The sequence below is a fragment of the Bombina bombina genome, chromosome 7, assembly GCF_027579735.1.
Source record: "Bombina bombina isolate aBomBom1 chromosome 7, aBomBom1.pri, whole genome shotgun sequence".
NCBI classification, from domain to species: domain Eukaryota; kingdom Metazoa; phylum Chordata; class Amphibia; order Anura; family Bombinatoridae; genus Bombina; species Bombina bombina.
In genome coordinates, this window is record NC_069505.1 from 611,428,962 (window position 1) to 611,454,436 (window position 25,475).

At 37.0% G+C, this 25,475-nt stretch overlaps 1 protein-coding gene across 1 annotated transcript; it reads left to right on the plus strand.

The window, feature by feature from the left end:
* The first annotated feature begins 208 nt into the window (after nucleotides 1-208).
* Nucleotides 209-928, plus strand: LOC128636706 (olfactory receptor 2T1-like). The gene has a single exon (XM_053689691.1). It carries the CDS (start codon nucleotides 209-211, stop codon nucleotides 926-928), a length of 720 nt encoding a protein of 239 aa, XP_053545666.1.
* The last annotated feature ends 24,547 nt before the right edge of the window (nucleotides 929-25,475 follow it).

Genomic DNA, 25,475 nt, shown 5'->3' on the forward strand with positions numbered 1-25,475 from the left:
TGCGGAAAACAGCACAGTAATTAGAGAATTCTATCTGAAGACACTTTTAATTTCTGATAATGGACAGCTTGTGTTTTTCGTTGGGGTTTTACTGATGTATCTGCTGGCTGTAATTGGAAACCTGATAATTGTAGCACTTGTATGCCTGGTGTCCCGCCTTCACACACCAATGTATTATTTTTTATGCAATCTTTCTGTACAAGACGTAATGTGCACATCGGATATTTTACCAAAACTCATGGCGATCACTATCACAGGGAAAACTGCCATTTCTTTTTCAGGCTGTATTACACAATCATTTATATATGCGTTCTGCGTTGATTCAGAATTTTTACTTCTCGCCTCTATGGCTTATGACCGCTATGTAGCCATTTGTATCCCCCTACGTTATTATCAAATCATGAGCAATAAGTTGTGTGCGCTATTAATCACTGTCTCATGGTTTGGTGGCTTTTTGAGTGCATTCATTATATGTATGATGGTGTCAAATTTAAACTTCTGTAATGAACAAGAAATCAACAATTTCTTCTGTGATATAATAATATTACTGAAGCTCTCCTGTACTGACACCAGTCTATTTTTGACCTTTTTTATACCCCTGGATTGTGTCATATTGGGGTTTCTCCCATTTACGCTTATAATAGTTTCCTACATCAACATTATATCTACCATCCTAAAGATCCGATCATCATCTGGAAGACTGAAGACCTTCTCCAGCTGCTCCTCCCATCTCACAGTTGTTGTACTCTTTTACGGAACTTCTCTAGGCTTGAATTTGAAACCCAAGACCAAAAATTCTCTGGAAATAGATAAACTTCTCTCCTTAATTTACACTGGTGTTGTTCCTATGATAAATCCACTAGTTTACAGTCTGAGAAATAAAGAGGTTTTGAAAGCCATGGAAATCATTATAAAAAAGATTAAATAAATACTATAATATACATGTAATATTTTATAGTTGTTAAGAAAACCTTATCAATTGATTTATCTACAAAAAACCCACATTAGTTACATTTTTGTAATTGACCCTATTATGTTTAAAAATGTTTGTTCCATAATAAATATAATAAAGTTGATATTTATTTTTTTGTATTTTATTATCAAATTTTACTCTTTTACCTGTTATTTGTTTCTTGATTACTGCTTATAATATGAAATCGAATAGCTTGAAAAGAGAAAACTATAATATTATTATTATGACTGTTATTAACACATTTTAAAATAATTAGACAAGAAAAATATACATGACATTTCAAAAGGAACATTACTAGACATGTACTGACCTTTAGAGATATCATTCACGTTTTAACTTAATTGGATAAAAATGTTTTGATTGTAATAAAATTTCCTTGTTTGGGTCTCATAGTTTTTGAAAGTGGTTGAATCTTGGAATGTGAATACTTTATTTATAACTCACTCTGAACCTGATTTCATACACTATACATTTATTCTTCATTTATACACTTCTGCCCTTCACTTAGCCAAGCAAACCTACTTCTCTTCTCTCATATCTACTTTTTCCTCAAACCTTAAATGACTCTTTTCCACCTTTAACTCTCTCCTCTACCCACCTGCTCCACCCCCGTCTGTCTTTAGTGCTCAAGACCTGGCAGACTACTTTTTAAACAAAACACATACTTTCTGAAGCAACATTCTAACACCAACCTGCAAAATTCCATCAATAGGCCCAGTCACACACTCTGCCACCCTCTGCATCTTCCATGCAGCCACAGAGAATAAAGTTTCTTCCTTACTATCTTCCTCATGCCTCACTACCTGCCTGCTCGACCCTATCCCTTCCCATCGAATACCCTCCCTATATTCCACCCTTACTCCTGCTCTTACCCACATTTTCAACCTATCTCTCTCTACTGGCTCATTCCAATCTTCTTTCAAACACACAAAAGTCACTCCCATACTCAAAAAAACCTCCCTTGACCGTAATTCTCCTGAAAGCTACTGGCCCATATCACTGCCCCCACTAACATCAAAACTCCTTGAAAAACTAGTTTACAATCTCTTAACCCACTTCCTGTCCACCCACTCCTTGCTTGACCCCTTGCAATCCGGATTCTGCCCCAAACACTCAACTGAGACTTCCCTTACCAAGGTTACTAATGATCTTCTCTCTGCTAAAAAAATTGGCCACTACTCTATACTCATCTTACTTCACCTCTCAGCTGCCTTCGACACAGTTGACCACCCCCTCCTCCTACAGACTCTTAGCTATTTTGGCCTCTGTGACACTGCTCTGTCCTGGATTCATTCCTATCTTTCTCACAGGATCTTTTCTTTGTCATTTGCCAACAACTCCTCCTCACCAATGCCTCTGTCTGTTGGAGCACCTCAAAGATCTGTTCTGGGTCCTCTACTCTTCTCTATTTATACTTCTTTGCTGGGTAAACTTATTAACAGTTTTGGCTTCAAATATCACCTCTATGCCGATGATACCCAAATCTAACACTCCACCCTTGCTCTCTCTCCCTCTGTCCTTTCTCATGTCAGCGACTGCCTATCTGGGTTTTTTTTCCTGGATGGCCTCTCATCACCTAAAGATTAACATGTCCAAGCCTGAGCTTCTTCTTATCCCCCTAAATCTCTATGCTGACTTGTGACTTCTCTATCCACGTTGACAACATCACCATTTGCCCATCGCCCCAAGACTGCTGCCTCAGAGTTACACTTGACTCAAATCTATCCTTTGTCCCCCATATCCAATTGCTTTCTACATCCTGCCGTAACCAGATACGCAATATTTCCAAGATTCTACCTTTTCTGAGTGCTAACACCACAAAGCAAATAATCCACTCCCTTGTTATTTCTCAACTTGACTACTGCAATAACATACTTACTGGTCTTCCTCTTTCCCGCATCTCCCCCTTCAATCCATCCTAAATACCTCTGCCAGGCTGATCCACATTTACCGCCACTGTATCTGCTGCACCTCTCTGTGAGTTCCTTCATTGGCTCCCCATTCACAGCAAAATTAAATTCAAAATTCTCACCTTTACATACAAAGCTCTCACCAACACTGCTCCCCTCTACCTATTCTCTCTAATCAACAAGTATACTCCAGCCCACCCACTAAGATCTAACAATGACTTGCTCCATACATCCGCGACTATCACCTCTTCTCATGCTAGACTTCAGGACTTCTGTCGTGCAGCACCTACCCTCTGGAACATGTTCCCTTGTGCTGTCAGGCATTGCCCTAATCGTTCTTCCTTTAATTGCTCTGAAGACTTTTCTGTTCAGAGAAGCCTACCACCCTCAATTCCTCCTGTATGTGTTTATTCCTCCTGTATGTGTTTATAAATGATGCCCTGTCTATTACAAGTTTTATATTGTTTTATTTAAATGAATTGTATCCATGGACAGCGCTGCAGAATATGTTGGCGCTTCATAAATAAAGTATAGTAATAATAAATAATATTTACCATAGGCTCTTTTAATTTTTTTCTGCTGCCTACCCAAAACCCCTCTAAGTTTAACCTAGTGGATCATTTTTTATCTTCACCTCTGTGTTGATAAGCCTACAATGGAAGGATTCTGTTATGTATGAGTGAAACATAGGAGTGGTCAGCATCTGGGGATGTTTTGCCCTAAACCTGCAATTGAATGCACAAAAGTGATGGTGGTTTCAGATATCCAATCTGGAAGTGTTGCTGAATATATTTATGGGCTTGGCTTCTTTGAAATCTTTGATGCAAATCAGTTGAAATGTTCTAAAGAGATCAAATGATTATTTGAAGGTAGTCTTGCAAAGAGCTGATTTAGCACACTTTACTATCAGCTAGATTACAAGTTTTGAGCGCTATAGGGAAATTAACCAGCACCACAAAAGCGTTGTTATTTAACCTCCCTATAGCGCTGCTATTACAGGTTTTGAAAAACCCGACTTGCATAGGCGATATGGTTGCGTTTAGCTCCATACCTCACCCAAATACAAGCAGTGTTTTGAAGTGCTCGTGCATGCTTTCCCCATAGATATCAATGGGGAGAGCCGGCAAAAAAAAAAGCCTAACACCTGTGATTGTGGGAAAAAATGCTCTGTAATGCAGCCCCATTGATGTCTATGGGGAAAGAAAAAGTTATGTTTAAACCTAAAACCCTAACATAAAAACCGTGTCTAAACACCCTTAATTTGCCACCCTGAACATTGCCGCAACCTACATAATGTTATTAAGTCCTAATCTGATGCCACTTACATCATCGTCACCTAAATAAAACTATTAACCCTTAATCTGCTGCTCCCGATATTGCCGTCACCTAAATACATTTATTAACCCCTAATCTGCCGCCCTTAACATCGCCGCCACCTACATTACAGTTATTAACCCCTAATCTGCTGCCCTTAACATCGCCGCCACCTACATTACAGTTATTAACCCCTAATCTGCCGTTCTTAACATTGCCACCACCTACATTACAGTTATTAACCCCTAATCTGTCACCCCCAACGTTGTTGCCACTATACTAAAGTTATTAACCTCTAAACCTCTGGCCTCCAACATCACTAACACTAAATAAATATATTAACCCCTAAACCTAACCCTAACGTAACCCTAACCCTAAGCATAACCCTAACCCTAGCGTAACCCTAAGCATAACCCTAAATCTAACGTAACCCTAAGCCTAAATCTAACCCTAACCCCCCTAACTTAAATATAATTAAAGTAAATCTAAATTAAACTTACAAGTATTACCAAAATAATTCCTATTTAAAACTAAATACTTACCTATAAATTAAAACCTAAGCTAGCTATAAAATAAATAATAGTTTCATTGTAGCTAGCTTAGGTTTTATTTGTATTTCACAGGTAAGTTTGTATTTATTTTAACTAGGTAGACTAGTTAGTAAATAGTTATTAACTATACACTAACTACCTAACTAAAAGAAATACAAACTTACCTGTAAAATAAAACCTAACCTGCTTTACACTAAAACCTAACATTACAATAAAATAAAATAAATTAAATGAATAAAATATAATTATATAAATTGCTAAAAAATAAAAAATAAATTTCACAAAATAAAAAACGAAATTATGAAAAATAAAAAAGAATTACTCCTAATCTAACAGCTCTATCAAAATAAAAAAGCCCCCAAAATAAAACAAATCCTAGCCTACACTAAACTGCCAATGGCCCTTAAAAGAAATCAGCTCTTTTACCTGTAAAAAAGAATACAAACACCCCCCAAGCGTAAAACCTCCTAATCAAATAGGATTGATCTTGCATTCTATTGGCTGATTGAATCAACCAATAGGATGAAAGCTCAATCCTTTTGGCTGATTGCAACAGCCAATAGGATTTTTCCCCCTTAATTCCTATTGGCTGATTTCTGAATTCTATCAGCCAATCAGAATGTAAGGGACGCCATCTTGGATGACGTTACTTAAAGGGAAACTTCATTTTCCAGCGGCGATCATAAGAAGCGGATGCTCTGCGCCGGATGTCTTGAAGATGGACCCAATCCGCGCCTGATGGATGAAGATAGAAGATGCTGTCTGGATGAAGACTTCTTCCCGCTTGGATGAAGACTTCTGCCGGTTTGATGAGGACTTCTGCCCGCTTGCATGAAGACTTCTGCCGTCTGGATTAGGATGGAAGTCTGGTCTTCAAAAACTGTAAGTGTATCGTCAGGGGTTAGTGTTAGATTTTTTTTAAGGGTTTATTTAGTGGGTTTTATTTCTAGCTTAGGGTTTGGGCAATGTAAAATAGCTAAATGCCCTTTTAAGGGCAATGCCCATCCAAATGCACTTTTCAGGGCAATGGTTAGCTTAGGTTTATTTAGATAGGTTTTTATTTGGGAGGTTTGGTTGTGTGGGTGGTGGGTTTTACTGTTGGGGGTTGTTTGTATTTTTTTACAGGTAAAAGAGATGATTTCTTTGGGGCAATGCCCCGCAAAAGGCCCTTTTAAGGGTCATTGGCAGTTTAGTGTAGGCTATTTTTATTTTTTATTTTGATAGGGCTATTAGATTAGGAGTAATTCTTTTTTATTTTTGATAATTTCATTTTTAATTTTGTGTAATTTAGTTAATTGGATTTTATTAATTTAATCTATTTTATATTATTGTAATGCTAGGTTTTAGTGTTAGGCAGGTTAGGTTTTATTTTACAGGTACATTTGTATTTATTTTAGCTAGGTAGTTAGTATAATAACTATTTACTAACTAGTCTACCTAGTTAAAATAATACAAACTTACCTTTGAAATAAAAATAAAACCTAAGCTAGCTGCAATGTAACTATTATTTATTTTGTAGCTAGCTTAGGTTTTATTTTATAGGTAAGTATTTAGTTTTAAATAGGAATTATTTAGGTAATAATTGTAAGGTTTATTTAGATTTATTTGAATTATATTTAAGTTAGGGTGGTTAGGGTTACGTTAGGGTTAGGTTTAGGGGTTAATATATTTATGTAGTGATGTGGGAGGCCAGAGGTTTAGGGGGTTGATAGTTTATTTTAGTATATTTCGTTGTGGGGGAGCTTACGGTTTAGTGGTTAATAGGTTTATTATAGTGGCAGTGTTGGCGGACAGCAGATTAGGGGTTAATAATCTTTAAATAGTGTTGGTTTTGCAGGAGAGTGGCGGTTTAGGGGTTAATAGGTGTATTATAGTGGTGGCGATGTCTTGAGCAGCTGATTAGTGGTTAATAAATGTATTATAGTGTTTGTCATTTGGGATCGCCTCGGTTTAGGGGTTAATAGGTAGTTTATGGGTGTTAGTGTACTTTGTAGCACTTTAGTTATGAGTTTTATGGTACGGCTTTGTAGCATACAACTTATAACTACTGACTTTAGATGGCGATACAAATCTTGTGATTTTAGGCTGTACCGCTCACTTTTTGGCCTAACAGCAAAACTCATAATACCCGCTCTATGGAAGTCCCATTGAAAAAGGACTTTTTTTTTAAAAGTGCAGTACTAATGTTGCGTGACGGCTAAAAAGGTGTGCGGTGCACCTATTCTGACAAGACTTGTAAAAGCGGCGTTAGGGAAAAAGCATCGTTATGAAGTATAACAATGTTTTTTCACTTAAAACGCCAAACTCGTAATCTAGCTGTATGTGATGTGAGGGAAGACCCATGTATTTAGGTGGGGTTTAATTTCTGGAAATGCTGGATGTTTTTTTCCCCACTTACAACAACATAGGGCCAGATTAAAAGTAGAGCACTAAATATCACTTTAGAATGGGAGCCTCATTCTGATGTCGACATACATGACAAAGGACCAAAGCGCAGCAAAGGGAGTAAGTAGCACAGCGATGGCAGCATATGGTAAATACATATGTATATATGCATATGACTATATACATATATAGTTATGTGTTAATATGTGTATATAAGCATATAAATATATATTTACTGGGAGCACACAGTTCCCATAGACCGCAATGTAAGGTACGATTTCAGTGCTTTTTTATTTTCTCTAACACCCCACAGCTACCAATTTTAGACCCTAAAAACAGCTTTTTTTTAAAAAAAATGCTACATTAAAAAAAAATAAAAAAAATAACACTTTTTTTTTTTTGGGGGGGGGGGCATTTGAGGCACATTTATAAAATTTTACCAGAGATCTGATCTCATCTCTGGTTAATTGTATAAGCAAAATTGCTACTGTGAGCTTGTGGTTGCAATAACCAGCCACTTGTAATCTGACCATAATAATTCATTTATCAGGTTTTTGTGAGATATCTAGGGTTTGAACCACAATATAAGTGATCAAATGCTGAGGTATGTAAAATGTTTCTACAAATTACTCCAGTATCATTCTTAGGAAGAATTATATGGCCAGATGTAAACAATTTCATTAATGCACTGATTTTAATAAACTAATAGCAAATTCTTCCTGACACATTAAGAAACAAGGAAACTGTTAAGGCTAAATTTGCCCCAATCAAGGTATCTTTATGGAATGTTGCTGTTACACATATAGGGTGTGGAAATCAGATAATATATTAGTTGTTATTTGAAACAAAATATTAAAAAGTAAAGAAATTTTGATTATAACTTTATAATAACCAGTTAAATCCTAAAATTCTTCATTGTAGGCACAAATTGTCTTTTTTAGATCCCTTATTAGTGGTTAGTTAATGTGAAAAGGCATGACTGAGATTGAATTGTATAAAGAACCTTTTTTGGATATAATTTCCCTACAATTTGACTCCTGTTACTGTTATCGTCTTAAGAAAAGTTTAGCATAAAGGTACAGATTGTTGTAGAAAATATGTGGGCCTAGTTTTCCATTTATTTGAACATCACTACTGATTGAATACACCCCTCTTGGAATGATGTTTGTATCTTCTGGAAAAGGACTCACCTTCCATTAGAGTCCAACACCAATATAATTGATGTTAAATGACACAGGCCCCAGCACTAACTCCTGAGGGACATCAATGTTACATTTCTTCCTCTATTATCATATTTTCTTAATTAAAAAAAGAAAATAAATCTACAATCCATCATTAAACCAAAACTCCTATTGGACTGGTAGGGTCTAGATCAGTGCTTTCCAAACTGTGTGTCGGGACACACTAGTGTGTCGGCAGCAGTGTGTAGGTGTGTCCCTGCTTCAGCACAAATTTTGTAAAATGTAATTTTTGTAAAAAATGTTTTGGGTTTCTGACTTTCTGCCTGCCTGCTACGCATATCACATGGTTGACACGTGATTGATACCTAGGGGGTCACAGATCATCTTAACCTATTGGCTCAGTGTGAACTGAAACTATTCCAATTGGTGGCTTTGTCGGCACATTGGCTCCTGGCTGCATGTGTAGTCTCCTTAATTGGCTCGTGACTGCATGTGTAGTCAGTGAGTGGGACAGCAGTGTGTTTGCAGCGTGGGCAGTAGTCAATCGGGCTCACCGAGCTCTGAGGGCGGCAGCTTAAATGCTGAGATGAAGTCAGAAGTTAGTGGGGGGTTTTTTGCAGCTAATTCCCAGTAGTACATTGCTGCTCCTGCTCTTGATATAGGGATAGGAAGTGGAAGCTTAAAAATGCTTGATGATGAAATGCCAGTGTCTTTATCTAATATTCCACCAAATATTCAGAAATTGTGTTCATCCCATCAACCTCATGCATCCCATTAAAATAGTAAGTAGTTATTGGTGTAGTTATTATAAAAAAAAATAATTATACTTACTGTTACTTGTAAATACATTTAGTTATTATATAATTTATATCTGTGTCTGTATCTCTTAAAACAAGTTAGTTTAACCTCCTTTTTGCTAGTACAACTGATTTACTGTGTCACGAAATGATGTAGGTCTAAAAAGTGTGTCACCAAGATGAAAAGTTTGGAAAGCTCTGGTCTAGATTATGACTGGTGTAATATATTTTTATCGCTCTTGATTGCTAACCGCAATCAAACTAAAAAAATAGCACTCCCAGGTTGGCACCAGTATTAAAAGTTAAAGGTAAAAAGTTAGTGCGTGAGCGAAAGACTTAGGCATGCTAACTTCAAGACTTCAGATATTGCAACCGTTAACGCTGAATGCTTTCTCTTGAGAGCTAGCCCGAAACTGCATTAGACCAACTAAGCAAAATCGTAGGTGCATTTGTAACACTTGACTTAGAAGAAAATATGTTTTTATCTTTAAATAGATATTTGTTTATATATCTGTATTTTTGTTTTGTAAAATATATATCTATATATATATATATATATATATATACTGTATATATTTTTATATGTAGATAGATAGATAGATTATAGATATATAGGAGTAGATTTATTATGCAGCAGATGCTGCATTCTACACCCATTGTTTCAATGCTTGTACAATGTTAAATGCTGACTGCATATGTACTATATTGTTTGTTTAACATACTTTACTTTGTGTTGCTAACATATACCCGAGGCCAGAGCACAACTGGCCTATTGCTATGTTTGGACAGTTAGGATTTACTTTTTTCTGTACTATTAATAAATTATTTTTTGTTCTCAGTGATTGTACTGGTCAGAGATTCATTCCATTTGTTTAATTTAGCTACACTTTTGAGCTATTTTTATAAAAAAAGAGTGCTTGATTCCCTATCTATACAGGGCCTTAAGAAATTTTTGATGGTCCTTGTTCTCCTCTTGTAGTTTGTTGAAGAATATATATATATATGTGTGTGTGTGTGTGTGTCTTTAAATCTTATGTCTTATCTTTGCAATTTTCCCACCTACAGCAGACCCTCTGAGCTATTGGGATGAAAAATGGATTGTGTGGCCTGCCCTGGCTGCATTAACTCAGGAGGTCCTTTCTTGTCTTGTCTTGATTTTGAAATGTTTTACAATGCTGCTGCTGCTACTCCTAGATTCCCTGCCAATGCCAAATACTTAGGGAAATGCTGGCACTGTGTCCAAGCAAATATTGGCTTGTCTTTATCCTCCTCTGATGGAGGTGTACATGTAAATGTTTTTTTACTCTAGTTAGAGGTCTACCTGGTTCAGTAACTCTGTTTCCTGCTGCTGACTCTCCTACTCCTTCCCTTCCTCCTCGGTATTGGTCATCATATATTAACTCCAAAAATCTTAGTGAACTGCTGCCCGGATTCTAAACACCTCTTTGTCCTCCTCCCTTGAAAATTTGTTTTTGGAGTTTGTGTACCAGAGGCCTACCTAGTTCTGCTCCTTCCTTTCCTGCTCTTTGGTGGTCACCATCCGTTAACCCCAAAAAAATTAGGAAACTGGTTGCTGCTCAGTCCAAGGGATTTAGGCATGTGCATTTTTGGGGTTTATGTACCAGAGGTCTACTAAGTTCAGTAACTCCACTGCCTGCTGCTGCTGATCTGCTTCTCCTGACATTCCTGCTCTTTGGTGGTCATCATCTGTCAATGATAAATCCTTCAGGAACTGTTGGCTGCTATGTCCAAGACACATGTTTGTCCTCCTACCTTGGAGGTATATTTTTTAGGTTTGTGTGCTAGAGGCCTACCTAGTTTAGTAACTCTGCAGCTTGTTGTTGCCTCTCCTACCCCTGCCTTCCTGCTCTGTGATGTTCACCATTAGTTAATCTAAGCATTATTGGGTTGGCTGCTGTGTCCTAGGGACTCTAGGAACATGTTTGTCCTCCTCCCTTGGAGGTGTATTTTTGTGGTTTGTTTAAAAGAGTCCTACCTTATTCAATAACTCTTCTGTCTGCTGCTGCATCTCCTTCTCCTGCCCTGCCTACACCGTGGTGGTCATCATGAGTCAATGCCAAACCCTTAGGGAACTTCTGGCGACTCTATGAAAGTCTTTGGTGTAGTTCTGGGCTTTATCAAAAACCTAATTCAGTAAGTCTGCGGTCTGCTGCTGCCTCTATTGCTCCTACCCTTCTCTAAATTGAGTCACCAAGGACAATTATTAATTACAAACTTGTTGTGGAGAAGGTGTGTGGGAAAGTGAGGAGGTTAAGAAATAATGAGAGAGTTTAAAAAAATGAGATAGTACGGAAGTGTTGTAGTGTTGGTAAGTAAAAGGCTAGAAAGGGGGATTCAATAGGGTGGTGGAAAAAGGTGAATATTGATTAACCGATATCACTGTAAATATCACATGCTTTTAATTTCAATATATTCTTTAAAGTCTCTTTATTAAAAATGTTCTAGCTCCTGTATTTTCTCTTATAAGAGTTAGTACTGAATCAATTGTTGGCATTTAATACCATTGTCATATTGTTGGTAAAAATGAATGTTCTGTGGGCTTCCCATTGGCCATAATACAAATAAAAAAAATTAGTGTCCAAATATTTATATGAACTTAACAAGACCATGTCCAAAAAAACCTGAAAAATCTGAACTGAATCTTTCAGACAAAACAAATTTTGTGCATGTGCATGTCAATATCCAAAGGATATGCATACAAAATATATACTGTATTCTTTTTGCAAAACACAACCCTTATATTAACATAAACATAAATGGTGAAAGTGCCTTGCAAAGTTATTAAATTATTCTTCCTGTATTAAAGGTCAATGTTAGGGAGCCACTGAGAATTACATAGGGATTTCCAGTCAGCCCAGATCATTTCAAAAAGGTCAGAATTCTCCAGAGAAGGGAAAATGCTTGTTTCCATTGAGTATATGTAGGTCATGGTATTGATTATGTTGGACCAGGAAGGGGGAGCTTCTGTCTTCCATAATCTAGCTATGGATAGTTTTATAGCAGAGATGAGGTAAACACATAAATAGGGTAAGGTGCATGTACCTATATGTAGTAAAGTCGCTGCTGGTGTTTTGGTGAGATGCATTCCTATTTTAGCCAATGTTACAAAGTAGGTGTTCCATACGGGTTTGAGTTTTGGACAGTTCCATCATATATCTGTTATGTCTCCAGTATGGTCGCAATTTCTCCAACATTTAGGAGAGGTATTGGGGAACATTTGGGCTAACTGTATGGGAACATAGTACCATTAAAAAAATATTTTAAAATTTCAGGTTTGTGTTTGTATTTATATACCTTTCTTTATATATATATATATATATATATATATATATATATATGTAAATATGTGTGCAGTGTTTTAAACTTATAGTTCAATATATCACCATTGTATCAAAGTAAGTGAAGAATTTTTTGCTGAGCATACCTAAGCTTAGTGCTTGAGCAATAACTGTAAAAAATGTTTAGCGACCCCCCCTAGAAGTCTATTATTTCAGAGATTTAGCAAACTCACACTATCCGAATGTTTGCTTGCCTTAGACTTCTGTGGGAGTGCTAATATAGGGTTTGTGGAGCACAAATTAACATTCCTGCTTGAGCATTAACAGAGGTAAAATTAAAATGATTGCATGTATTGGGTTGCTACAGTATTATGAGTTGAAAGTAAACTGTTTGCACGTTCACATATTCCCCCATAGAAGTCAATGGAGAAAAAAAGTGGAAAAAACACCCCACTCTCATGCAAACATGTTCGCAAATTCTCATGAAAATATGAATATTTCACATTCTAATTTTCTTCAAATAACAGAATATGTTCTATGTATATATAATAATTGGATACTTGTATAGCGCACAACCTCAAAATTAATCGACTTGTGGCACTGATAACAGGTATTATTATTACCCAACTTAATGGTACTCATTTTACCGACCTCAGAAGGATGAAAGGCTGAGTGGACCTATATATATATATATATATATATATATATATATATATATATATATGCATATAAATGCATATGTCCACATATATAGACATATAAATATACATACATATACATATTTAGACATGTGTATATATAAATATATATATAGATATATATATATATTATATATATATATATATATATATATATACATACATATCTATCTATCTATCTATCTATCTATCTATCTATCTATCTATCTATCTATATATATATATATGTGTGTGTGTTTTAAAGCCCTTTGCCTGCCCAACACCTGAGACCTCATATCTTTGAGCCCTTATAACTTTTATCGTGCAATAGTTTTTTTAAAATCATTTTTATTTGATGGTGTTAGTATGAGTGTAACTGTACTTTATAATGTATTTTTGATGTGTTTTGTACAACTTTTTTGTTTCTCGAAACAGTTAACCACAGCTCTGAGGATGTGCTAATCATTCTAGCCTAAATTGCGATTATGCTCAAGGGATCGTGTGTACTTTCAACTTGTAATACCAGCGCAACTTATCCTGCACCCAAACAATCACGAAAACCTGATATTGTTTACACCCCAAACGTTTGTGTTTGATACTCAACTTGTAATCTGGGTCTTTATGGGGAACAACATTTTGAGTTTAATGTCCCTTTAAGTAAAATATTTAAATGTTTATAATTTTTCTCTTGTGGAAAATGTTTTTACAGGGACAGAATCTCAAGATGATTGTTGTGTCCCTAGAGTTTCTATGTATTATTTTTCTTGATCTTCAAATACAGGTTTCCTTAGGGAACATCTCCGTATGGTCTCTGCAAACCTTTATATATCTTGTTTCTATAGAAGCTGAAAGCATTTTTCACAAAAAAATAAATGCCAAAACAAGGGGTCACAATCTAAAGTTAGAGGGTAGTAGATTCAGGAGAAATTTGAGGAAGCATTTTTTTACAGAAAGGGTGGTGGATTCATGGAATAAACTTCCATTTGAGGTGGTAAACACAAAGACTGTAAAGGAATTTAAAAATGCCTGGGACATGCATAAGGCTATCCTAAGGAAAAAGTAACATGTAATATGGGTAGACTTGATGGGCCTTTTTGGTTCTTATCTACCGTCAAATTCTATGTTTCTATGTTTCTATGTTGTAATTCTTCTATAAAGAGCTCAATCGTCTAAGTATGACCAGTTCTGGGTTACTAGGTAAGGATCAGATCTCATGGATAGTTAAATAACTTAGAGGCAAATATGTTGGGTAGAAAGTTACCAGGATATTCAGCTATTGATCTGATACAGTGAAGATATATATCATAAATTAAAGTACAATTTATATGAATTTATGTGTAAAGAAACTGTATTTATATAATTCTTTCCATATATTAATTCATTGCACCTTATAGATAAATAGTTAAATGATTTAGGTAAACTAAAAACATTAATAGACATATCTATAATTATATGTATAGGCGCAAAAATAACATATTCATATATTATATAGTAATATGTTTTGTTTTTGAGAAAATATATATTTTTTTAAATTTAAAGACTGAGAAATATGAAATAAAATCGACTTTATTTTTATTTTATCTAAGCCATTAAAGGGATACTGAACCCAAATTTTTTCTTTCATGACTCAGATAGAGCATGCAATTTTAAGCAACTTTCTCATTTACTCCTATTATCAATTTGTCTTCATTCTCTTGCTATCTTTATTTGAAAAAGAAGGCATCTACACTTCTTTTTTGGTTCAGACCTCTGGATAGCACTTTTTATTGGTAGATGAATTTATCCACCAATCAGCAAGAACAACCCAGGTTGTTCACCAAAAATGGGCCGGCATCTAAACTTACATGCTTGCATTTCAAATAAAGAAACCAAGAGAATGAAGACAATTTGATAATAGCAGTAAATTAGAAAGTTGCTTAAAATCGCATGCTCTATCTGAATCATGAAAGAAAATATTTGGGTTCAGTGTCCCTTTAATGTCGTCAGATATCGTAAACTAAATCATTAATTTTGTCACATCAGATATCAGAATATACAGTGTTAAATTAACAGTGTTATTGTATAAACTAACTTTGAGGTTGATCACAATCAGTGAAGTCTATAAAGATTTTTGTAGATAAGTAATTTGATACATTTTTCTAAAGGATTGTGTTTATGTCCTATGTAGTTTGATGAACAATGTCTGATGTAGATTTTTGTAAATTGACAAAGTAACAATGTCACAACAGAGAATATATAATTGGACTTTTATATGGAGCAAACATTTGTAACCATGAGTTCGGCAATGTATGCACTGTCATGAAAGAGTATGTATGCGTGGAGCATGCATCCCATCTTGTTTAAGAATCTCTTCGAGATATAAAGCAGCAAGGCAGCAGATGTCAAATTACAGCTTAAAATAAGTTTAAATCCTGTAAATAAAAAAATAGATATTATAAGTGTTTTGCATAGAAACTAAAAAGTCATGATCTTGTTTACAGTTCACACAGAAATGGAAACAATGCTTTAACAAGCAGTAGAAATAAATCTTATTTAAAGGGACAGTCTACACTAGAATTTTTATTGTTTTAAAAGATAGATAATCCCTTTTTTACCCATTCCCTAGTTTTGCATAACCAACACTGTTATATTAATACACTTTTTACCTCTGTGATTATCTTGCATCTAAGCCTCTGCAAACTGCCCCCTTATTTTAGTTATTTTGACAGACTTGCATTTAAGCCAATCAGTGCTAACTTATAGGAACTCCATGTGCATAAGCTCAGTGCTATCTATATGACACATATGAACTAACACCCTCTAGTGGTGACAAACTGTCAAAATGAACTGAGAGAAGAGACGGCCTTCAAAAGCTTAAGAATTAGCATATGAACCTCCTAGATTTAGCTTTCAACTAAGAATATCAAGAGAACAAAGCAAAATTGGTGATAGAAGTAAATTTGAAAATTGTTTAAAATCACATGCCCTATATGAATCATGAAAGTTTATTTTGGACTAGACTGTCCTTTTAAAACAAAACTTGTGAAAGCTGCAAATTGACCAAATAGCAATAAAAAACAGTTTACAGTCTGCCCACTCTAACAAACTAAAAGATACATTTAGATAGATTAGCAGTGGTGCGGATGGAAACGGATTGCAAAACTTAAATGGACATTCTAGTCAAAATTTAAATGCACAAAGATGAATTACATCTTTAAATAGAAACATATTTGCAATATAAATGTACTGGCAAAAAAATGTTTCTAGTAAATGTTATCACTGTTTTAGTGTTAGTATTTTTCTCTGCGCTTGCATGTGAGGCATAGCTAGATATTTTTAGTGCACCAACATTTTAAATATTGCAACTGATTAGAGCACCAGTGGGGCTGTATCATGTCAGCAATTAACAAATTGAGTCATTACCAGATGGTACAAGCGCGTTAGGCTCTTTGAGCAAGTGCTGTGTTTAAAATGCTGGTGCACAGTGCATACATTAAATACACTTTTGAAACGGCTATAGCTTTTATTAGAAGTATTTTTGCTAATGTATGCATGTTACAAAAATGCTTCTATATAAAACTTAAATGCATCTATGTAAAAATCACGACTAAGCAATATCCTGTAAACACACAATTTTAATAACATCTGTATTGGTAATAAAAAATCACCCCAGTGCAAGTGCAACTTAAATATTAAACATTCAATATAATAAAATGCCATTTGCATGAGTTGTTGTCCTGAAGTTACTATAAAAGTCCCTTCTGCCAAGATACGTAGGGCATTGCTGAGGGTGTCTTGCAATGACAATAGGTAAATATCACACATGTAAATGAGTATTTTCCTTGCTGAGTGAACAAAGGGGTTACATCAATAGAGCTTTACTGTGACCTTAAGAGATGCGAATGGGCTATTGTATGTGTCAGTTTCAGGAGACCTCACAGTTTGAAAACGGGATCTTAGCACCCAAAAAAGTTATTTTCTGGACCTTTTCCATTAATATTCATTGTCAAAGAAAATAACCATATAGCAATAGGATCACTCAAAAAACTCAGCACCCATTTTGGCTGTAAAGCAAAAATAATTTTTGAGAGCAATTTGCCAATAGATTGTGATTGAGACTTTAGGGATCACGCCATTGAAGCCTGTGTGGAATTTTGTAGATAAGTCATTTGATAAGTTTTTCTAAAATATTGTAATCAACCCTTTACTTTTTTTACAATACATACGCTTAGATTTAGAGTTTGGCGTTAGCCGTCAAAAGCAGCGTTAAGGGGTCCTAACGCTGCTTATTAACGCCCGCTGGTATTTAGAGTAAGACAGGAAAGGGTCTACCGCTCACTTTCTTTCCACGACTCGAGGCTACCGCAGATCCCCCTACGTCAATTGCGTATCCTATCTTTTCTATGGGATTTGCCTAATGCTGGTATTACAAGTCTTGGAAGAAGTGAGCGTTAGAGCCTCTACCGACAAGACTCCTACCGTCAAAAAAAGTCAGTAGTTAAGAGTTTTATGGGCTAATGCGGGAACATAAAGCTCTTAACTACTGTGCTATAAAGTACACTAACACCCATAAACTACCTATGAATCCCTAAACCGAGGCCCCCCCACCATATCTCAAACCCTATAATAATTTTTTTTAACCCTAATATGCCACTCCGGACACCGCCGCAACCAACATTATACCTATGAACCCCTAATCTGCTGCCCCTACTATCGCCGACACCTACATTATATTTATTACCCCTAATCTGCCCCCCCAATGTCGCCACCACTATAATAAATGTATTAACCCCTAAACCGCCGCACTCCCGCCTCGCAAACACTATAATAAATTGTTTTAACCCTTAATCTGCCCTCCCTAACATCGCCGCCACCTACCTACAATTATTAACCCCTAATCTCCCGCCCCCAACGTTGCTGCTGCTATAATAAAGTTATTAACCCCTAAACCTAAGTCTAACCCTAACACTCCCCTAACTTAAATATAATTTAAATTAATCTAAATAAATTTACTATAATTAAATAAATTATTCCTATTTAAAACTAAATACTTACCTATACAATAAACCCTAATATAGCTACAATATAACGAATAGTTACATTGTAGCTATTTTAGGATTTATATTTATTTTACAGGCAACTTTGTATTTATTTTAACTAGGTACAATAGCTTTTAAATAGTTCATGACTATTTAATAGCTACCTAGTTAAAATAATTACAAAATTACCTGTAAAATAAATCCTAAGCTAAGTTACTAATACACCTAACACTACACTATCAATAAATTAATTAAATAAATTAGCTACAATTAGCTAAACTAAAATACAATTAAATAACTATTCTATAATACAAAAAAAACAAACACTAAATTACAGAAAATAATTTTTTTTTACAAGAAGTTTAAACTAATTACACCTAATCTAAGCCCCCTAATAAAATAAAAAGCCCCCCAAAATAATAAAATGTCATACCCTATTCTAAATTACAAGGTAATCAGCTCTTTTACCAGCCCTTAAAAGGGCTTTTTGTGGGGCATTGCCCCAAAGTAATCAGCTCTTTTACCTGTAAAAAAAATACAACCCCCCCAACATTAAAACCCACCACCCACATACCCCTACTCTAACCCACCCAAACCCCCCTTAAATAAACCTAACACTAACCCCCTGAAGATCTCCCTACCTTAAGTCGTTTTCTCCCAGCCGAGCCAAATTCTTCATCCAAGCGGAGCAAGAAGAGGTCCTCCATCCGGTAGAAGTCTTCATCCAAACGGGGCAAAAAGAGGTCCTCCATCCGCTAGAAGTCTTCATCCAAGCGGCGTCTTCTATCTTCATCCATCCGGAGCGGAGCTATCCTCCATACAGCTGACGCGGAGCCATCCTCTTCAACCGACGGACTAACGACGAATGATGGTTCCTTTAAGGGACGTCATCCAAGATGGTGTCCCTCGAATTCCGATTGGCTGACAGGATTCTATCAGCCAATCGGAATTAAGGAAGGAAAAATCTGATTGGCTGATTCAATCAGCCAATCAGATTGAAGTTCAATCCGATTGGCTGATCCAATCAGCCAATTGGATTGACATTGCATTCTATTGGCTGTTCCGATCAGCCAGTTATATTGTAGCTATATTAGGGTTTATTTTATAGGTAATTATTTAGCTTTAAATAGGAATATTTTTTTTAATTATAATAAATTTATTTAGATTAATTTAAATGATATTTAAGTTAGGGGGGTGTTAGGGTTAGGGTTAGATTTAGTTTTAGGGGTTAATAACTTTATTATAGTAGCGGCGACGTTGGGGGTGGGAGATTAGGGGTTAATAATTGTAGGTAGGTGGTGGCGATGTTAGGGAGGGCAGATTAGGGGTTAGTACGCCTTATTATAGTGTTTGCGAGGCGGGAGTGCAGCGGATTAGGGTTAATACATTTATTATAGTGGGGGCGAGGTCCGGTAGGCAGATTAGGGGTTAATAAGTGTAGGTAGGTGGCGGCGACGTTGGGGGGGCAGATTAGGGGGTCATAAATATAATATAGGTGTCAGCGATTTTAGGGGCAGCAGATTAGGGGTTCATAGCTATGTAATTTAGGTTGCGGCGGTGTCCGGAGCGGCAGATTAGGGGTTAATAATATAATGTAGGTGTCAGCGATAGCGGGGCGGCAGATTAGGGGTTAATAAGTGTAAAGCTAGGGGTGTTTAGACTCAGGGTTCATGTTAGGGTGTTACGTGCAGACTTAGAAAGTGTTTCCCCATAGGAAACAATGGGGCTGCGTTAGGAGCTGAAAGCTGCTTTTTTGCAGGTGTTAGGTTTTTTTCAGCCAGCTCAGCCCCATTGTTTCCTATGGGGAAATCGTGCACAAGCACGTTTTTCCAGCTTACTGCTACCGTAGGCAATGCTGGTATTGAGGGTTGAAGTGGAGCTAAATTATGCTCAACGCTTCCTTTTCTGATTCTAACGCAGCCATTCAGACAACTCTAAATACCAGTGTTGTCTTAAGGGTGTGCTGGAAAAAAAAGGAGCGTTAGTACCGCGGGTCTTTACCAACAAAACTCTAAATCTAGGCGATAGTTATTGGCTGATACAGAAATCAATCAACTGACCATTGCAAAATTATTATTTGATAGTGTAAATCTGAACTTTCAAAGCCTTTTCCTGCCTGTAGAATTTAAATAAGACAAATAAATTTATACAAATAAGTCAACCAAAATATTTCTCACACTGGACTAGATTATGAGTGGACTGCAAAATTGCGCTTTCGCGAGTGCTATAATTGCCTTCGACTCGTAATACCAGCACATACAAATGTGCTCTGATATAATGGGGCCTATTTATCAAGCTCCGGATAGAGCTTGAGGCCCCGTGTTTCTGGCGAGCCTGCAGACTCGCCAGAAACACCAGTTATGAAAGACTCTAAAGACTGCTGCTCCATAATCTGTCCGCCTGCTCTGAGTAGGCGGACAGACATCGCCGCAATTCAACCCGATCGAGTACAATCAGGTTTATTGACACCCCCCTGCTGGCGAGTCAGCAGGGGGCGGCGTTGCACCAGCAGCTCTTGTGAGCTGCTGGTGCAATGTTAAATGCGGAGAGCGTATTGCTCTCCGCATCAACGGCTAGATTTAGAGTTTTGTCGGTAATGACCCGAAAAGCTAACGCCGGCTTTTTTCTGGCCGCACCATAAAAATAACTCTGGTATTGAGAGTCCACATAAAGGCTGCGTTAGGCTCCAAAAAAGGAGCGTAGAGCATATTTAACGCAGCTTCAACTCTCGATACCAGAGTTGGTTACGCAAGCGGCCAGCCTAAAAAACGTGCTTGTGCACGATTCCCCCATAGGAAACAATGAGGCTGTTTGAGCTGAAAAAAAACCTAACACCTGCAAAAAAGCCGCGTTCAGCTCCTAACGCAGCCCCATTGTTAGCTATGGGGAAACACTTCCTACGTCTGCACCTAACACCCTAACATGTACCCCGAGTCTAAACACCCCTAACCTTACACTTATTAACCCCTAATCTGCAGCCCCCACTATCGCTGACCCCTGCATTACACTATTAACCCCTAATCTGCCGCTCCGTAAACCGCCGCTACTTACATTATCCTTATGTACCCCTAATCTGCTGCCCCTAACACCGCCGACCCCTATATTATATTTATTAACCCCTAATCTGCCCCCCACAACGTCGCCTCCACCTGCCTACACTTATTAACCCCTAATCTGCCGAGCGGACCGCACAGCTATCATAATAAAGTTATTAACCCCTAATCCGCCTCACTAACCCTATAATAAATAGTATTAACCCCTAATCTGCCCTCCCTAACATCGCCGACACCTAACTTCAATTATTAACACCTAATCTGCCGACCGGAGCTCACCGCTATTCTAATAAATGTATTAACACCTAAAGCTAAATCTAACCCTAACACTAACACCCCCCTAACTTAAATATAATTTAAATCTAACGAAATTAATTAACTCTTATTAAATAAATTATTCCTATTTAAAGCTAAATACTTACCTGTAAAATAAATCCTAATATAGCTAAAATATAAATTATAATTATATTATAGCTATTTTAGGATTAATATTTATTTTACAGGTAACTTTGTATTTATTTTAACCAGGTACAATAGCTATTAAATAGTTAAGAACTATTTAATAGCTAAAATAGTTAAAATAATTACAAAATTACCTGTAAAATAAATCCTAACCTAAGTTACAATTAAACCTAACACTACACTATCATTAAATTAATTAAATAAAATATCTACAATTACCTACAATTAAACCTAACACTACACTATCAATACATTAATTAAATACAATATCTACAAATAACTACAATGAAATAAACTAACTAAAGTACAAAAAATAAAAAAGAACTAAGTTACAAAAAATAAAAAAATATTTACAAACATAAGGAAAATCTTACAACAATTTTAAACTAATTACACCTACTCTAAGCCCCCTAATAAAATAACAAAGCCCCCCAAAATAAAAAAATGCCCTACACTATTCTAAATTGCTAAAGTTCAAAGCTCTTTTACCTTACCAGCCCTGAACAGGGCCCTTTGCGGGGCATGCCCCAAGAAGTTCAGCTCTTTTGCCTGTAAAAAAAAACTTACAATACCCCCCCCAACATTACAACCCACCACCCACATACCCCTAATCTAACCCAAACCCCCCTTAAATAAGCCTAACACTAAGCCCCTGAAGATCATCCTACCTTGTCTTCACCATACCAGGTTCACCGATCCGTCCTGGCTCCAAAATCTTCATCCAACCCAAGCGGGGGCTGGCGATCCATCTTCTGGCGGCTGAAGAGGTCCAGAAGAGGCTCCAAAGTCTTCATCCTATCCGGGAAGAAGAGTAGATCCGGACCGGCAACCATCATCTTCCAAGCGGCATCTTCTATCTTCATCCGATGAGGACCGGCTCAATCCTGAAGACCTCCATCGCGGACCCATCTTCATCCGGCGGCGTCCAACTGAAGAATGACGGTTCCTTTAAGGGACGTCATCCAAGATGGCGTCCCTCGAATTCCGATTGGCTGATAGGATTCTATCTGCCAATCGGAATTAAGGTAGGAATATTCTGATTGGCTGATGGAATCAGCCAATCAGAATCAAGTTCAATCCGATTGGCTGATCCAATTCTGGACCTCTTCAGCAGCCGGAAGATGGATCGCCAGCCCCCGCTTGGGTTGGATGAAGATTTTGGAGCCAGGACAGATCGGTGAACCTGGTATGGTGAAGACAAGGTAGGATGATCTTCAGGGGCTTAGTGTTAGGCTTATTTAAGGGGGGTTTGGGTTAGATTAGGGGTATGTGGGTGGTGGGTTGTAATGTTGGAGGGGGTATTGTATGTTTTTTTTACAGGCAAAAGAGCTGAACTTCTTGGGGCATGCCCCGCAAAGGGCCCTGTTCAGGGCTGGTAAGGTAAAAGAGCTTTGAACTTTAGTAATTTAGAATAGGGTAGGGCATTTTTTATTTTTGGGGGCTTTGTTATTTTATTAGGGGGCTTAGAGTAGGTGTAATTAGTTTAAAATTGTTGTAATATTTTTCTTATGTTTGTAAATATTTTTTTATTTTTTGTAACTTAGTTCTTTTTTATTTTTTGTACTTTAGTTAGTTTATTTCATTGTAGTTATTTGTAGGTATTGTATTTAATTTATTTATTGATAGTGTAGTGTTAGGTTTAATTGTAGGTAATTGTAGATATTTTATTTAATTAATTTAATGATAGTGTAGTGTTCTTAACTATTTAATAGCTATTGTACCTGGTTAAAATAAATACAAAGTTATCTGTGAAATAAATATTAATCCTAAAATAGCTATAATATAATTATAATTTATGTTGTAGCTATATTAGGATTTATTTTACAGGTAAGTATTTAGCTTTAAATAGGAATAATTTATTTAATAAGAGTGAATTAATTTCGTTAGATTAAAATTATATTTAACTTAGGGGGGTGTTAGTGTTAGGGCTTGACTTAGCTTTAGGGGTTAATACATTTATTAGAATAGCGGCGAGATTCGGTCGGCAGATTAGGGGTTAATAATTGAAGTTAGGTGTCGGCGATGTTAGGGAGGGCAGGTTAGGGGTTAATAAATATAATATAGGGGTCGGCGGTGTTAGGGGCAGCAGATTAGGGGTACATAGCTATAATGTAGCTGGCGGCTCTTTGCGGTCGGCAGATTAGGGGTTAATAAGTGTAGGTAGCTGGCAGCGACGTTGTGGGGGGCAGATTAGGGGTTAATAAATATAATACAGGGGTCGGCGGTGTTAGGGGCAGCAGATTAGGGGTACATAAGGATAACGCAGGTGGCGGTCGGCAGATTAGGGGTTAAAAAATGTAATCGCGTTGCGGCGATGTGGGGGGACCTCGGTTTAGGGGTACATAGGTAGTTTATGGGTGTTAGTGTACTTTAGAGTACAGTAGTTAAGAGCTTTATGAACCGGCGTTAGCCCAGAAAGCTCTTAACTACTGACTTTTTTCTGCGGCTGGAGTTTTGACGTTAGATTTCTAACGCTCACTTCAGACACGACTCTAAATACCGGAGTTAGAAAAATCCCATTGAAAAGATAGGATACGCAATTGACGTAAGGGGATCTGCGGTATGGAAAAGTCGCGGCTGAAAACTGAGCGTTAGACCCTTTTTTGAGTGACTCCAAATACCGGAGGTAGCCTAAAACCAGCGTTAGGAGCCTCTAACGCTGGTTTTCACGGCTACCGCCAAACTCTAAATCTAGGCCCAAGTGAGGTCTTGCGGACCTGATCCGCACTCTCGGATCAGGTCCGCAAGACCTTTGATAAATAGGGGCCTATAAGTTCAGTGCAATGCAAATGTGACCTTGCATTTGTATTGCATGGAAGCAGTTGCGCTCATGTGAGTGTGCTTCCAATGGTAGCCTCGTTCTCATGCTGATAGACATGGCAGATAATCTAACGCAGTGAAAGTTGAAATATATATGTATATGAATGTATATTTATATGTGTATATACAAATATTAAAACATAAATATATATGTATATACAATAAGCATATACATTATATTTCATGTGATAACACAGTCCCCATAGACCACAATGTAAATGCACCTTTTAGTGCCATTTGTTTCACATCCCCTCAGTTTAACCCCTTATAAATGCAAATTTTTTATTAATAAAAAATAATTTTACACTTTATTTTGGGGGCAATTGTGGGACATGTTTTTAATTAACCAGTAATTTTACTTGCGCAAAGTGCTTCCGCAAGCTTGCGGTAGCATTAAACAGCCACTTGTAATGTCTAGTTATTTAACATGCGCCCATAAATGGGCAAAGTTGACCACATAGCGGCACACATTAAATTAAATTAGTGATCCACTTGTAATCAAGCCCATTAGTTGGTATATTTGTTTTTTAAGGGGTGATTTGTTTTCCGACAAAAGCAGCAACTATAGAACACATCTAACATTCATTTAAAACAATTCCCCATCGCCTAGATTTAGAGTTTTGTCAGTAACGACCCGCGTAGCTAACGCTGGCTTTTTTCTGGCCTTTTAAATACCTCTGGTATTGAGATTTCACAGAATGGCTGCGTTAGGCTCCAAAAAGGGAGCGTACAGGCATATTTACCGCCATTGCAACTCTCGATACCAGAGTTGCTTACGGACGCGGCCAGCTTCAAAAACGTGCTTGTGCACGATTCCCCCATAGAAAACAATGGGGCTGTTTGAGCTGAAAAAAAACCTAACACCTGCAAAAAAGCTGCATTCAACTCCTAACGCAGCCCCATTGTTTCCTATGGGGAAACACTTCCTACGTCTGCACCTAACACTCTAACATGTACCCCGAGTCTAAACACCCCTAACCTTACACTTATTAACCCCTAATCTGCCGCCCCCGCTATCGCTGACCCCTGCATATT

Bases quoted from the DNA above. Each gene is read 5' to 3' on its own strand.
- LOC128636706 (XM_053689691.1), top strand. From the start codon at position 209: ATGTGCACATCGGATATTTTACCAAAACTCATGGCGATCACTATCACA.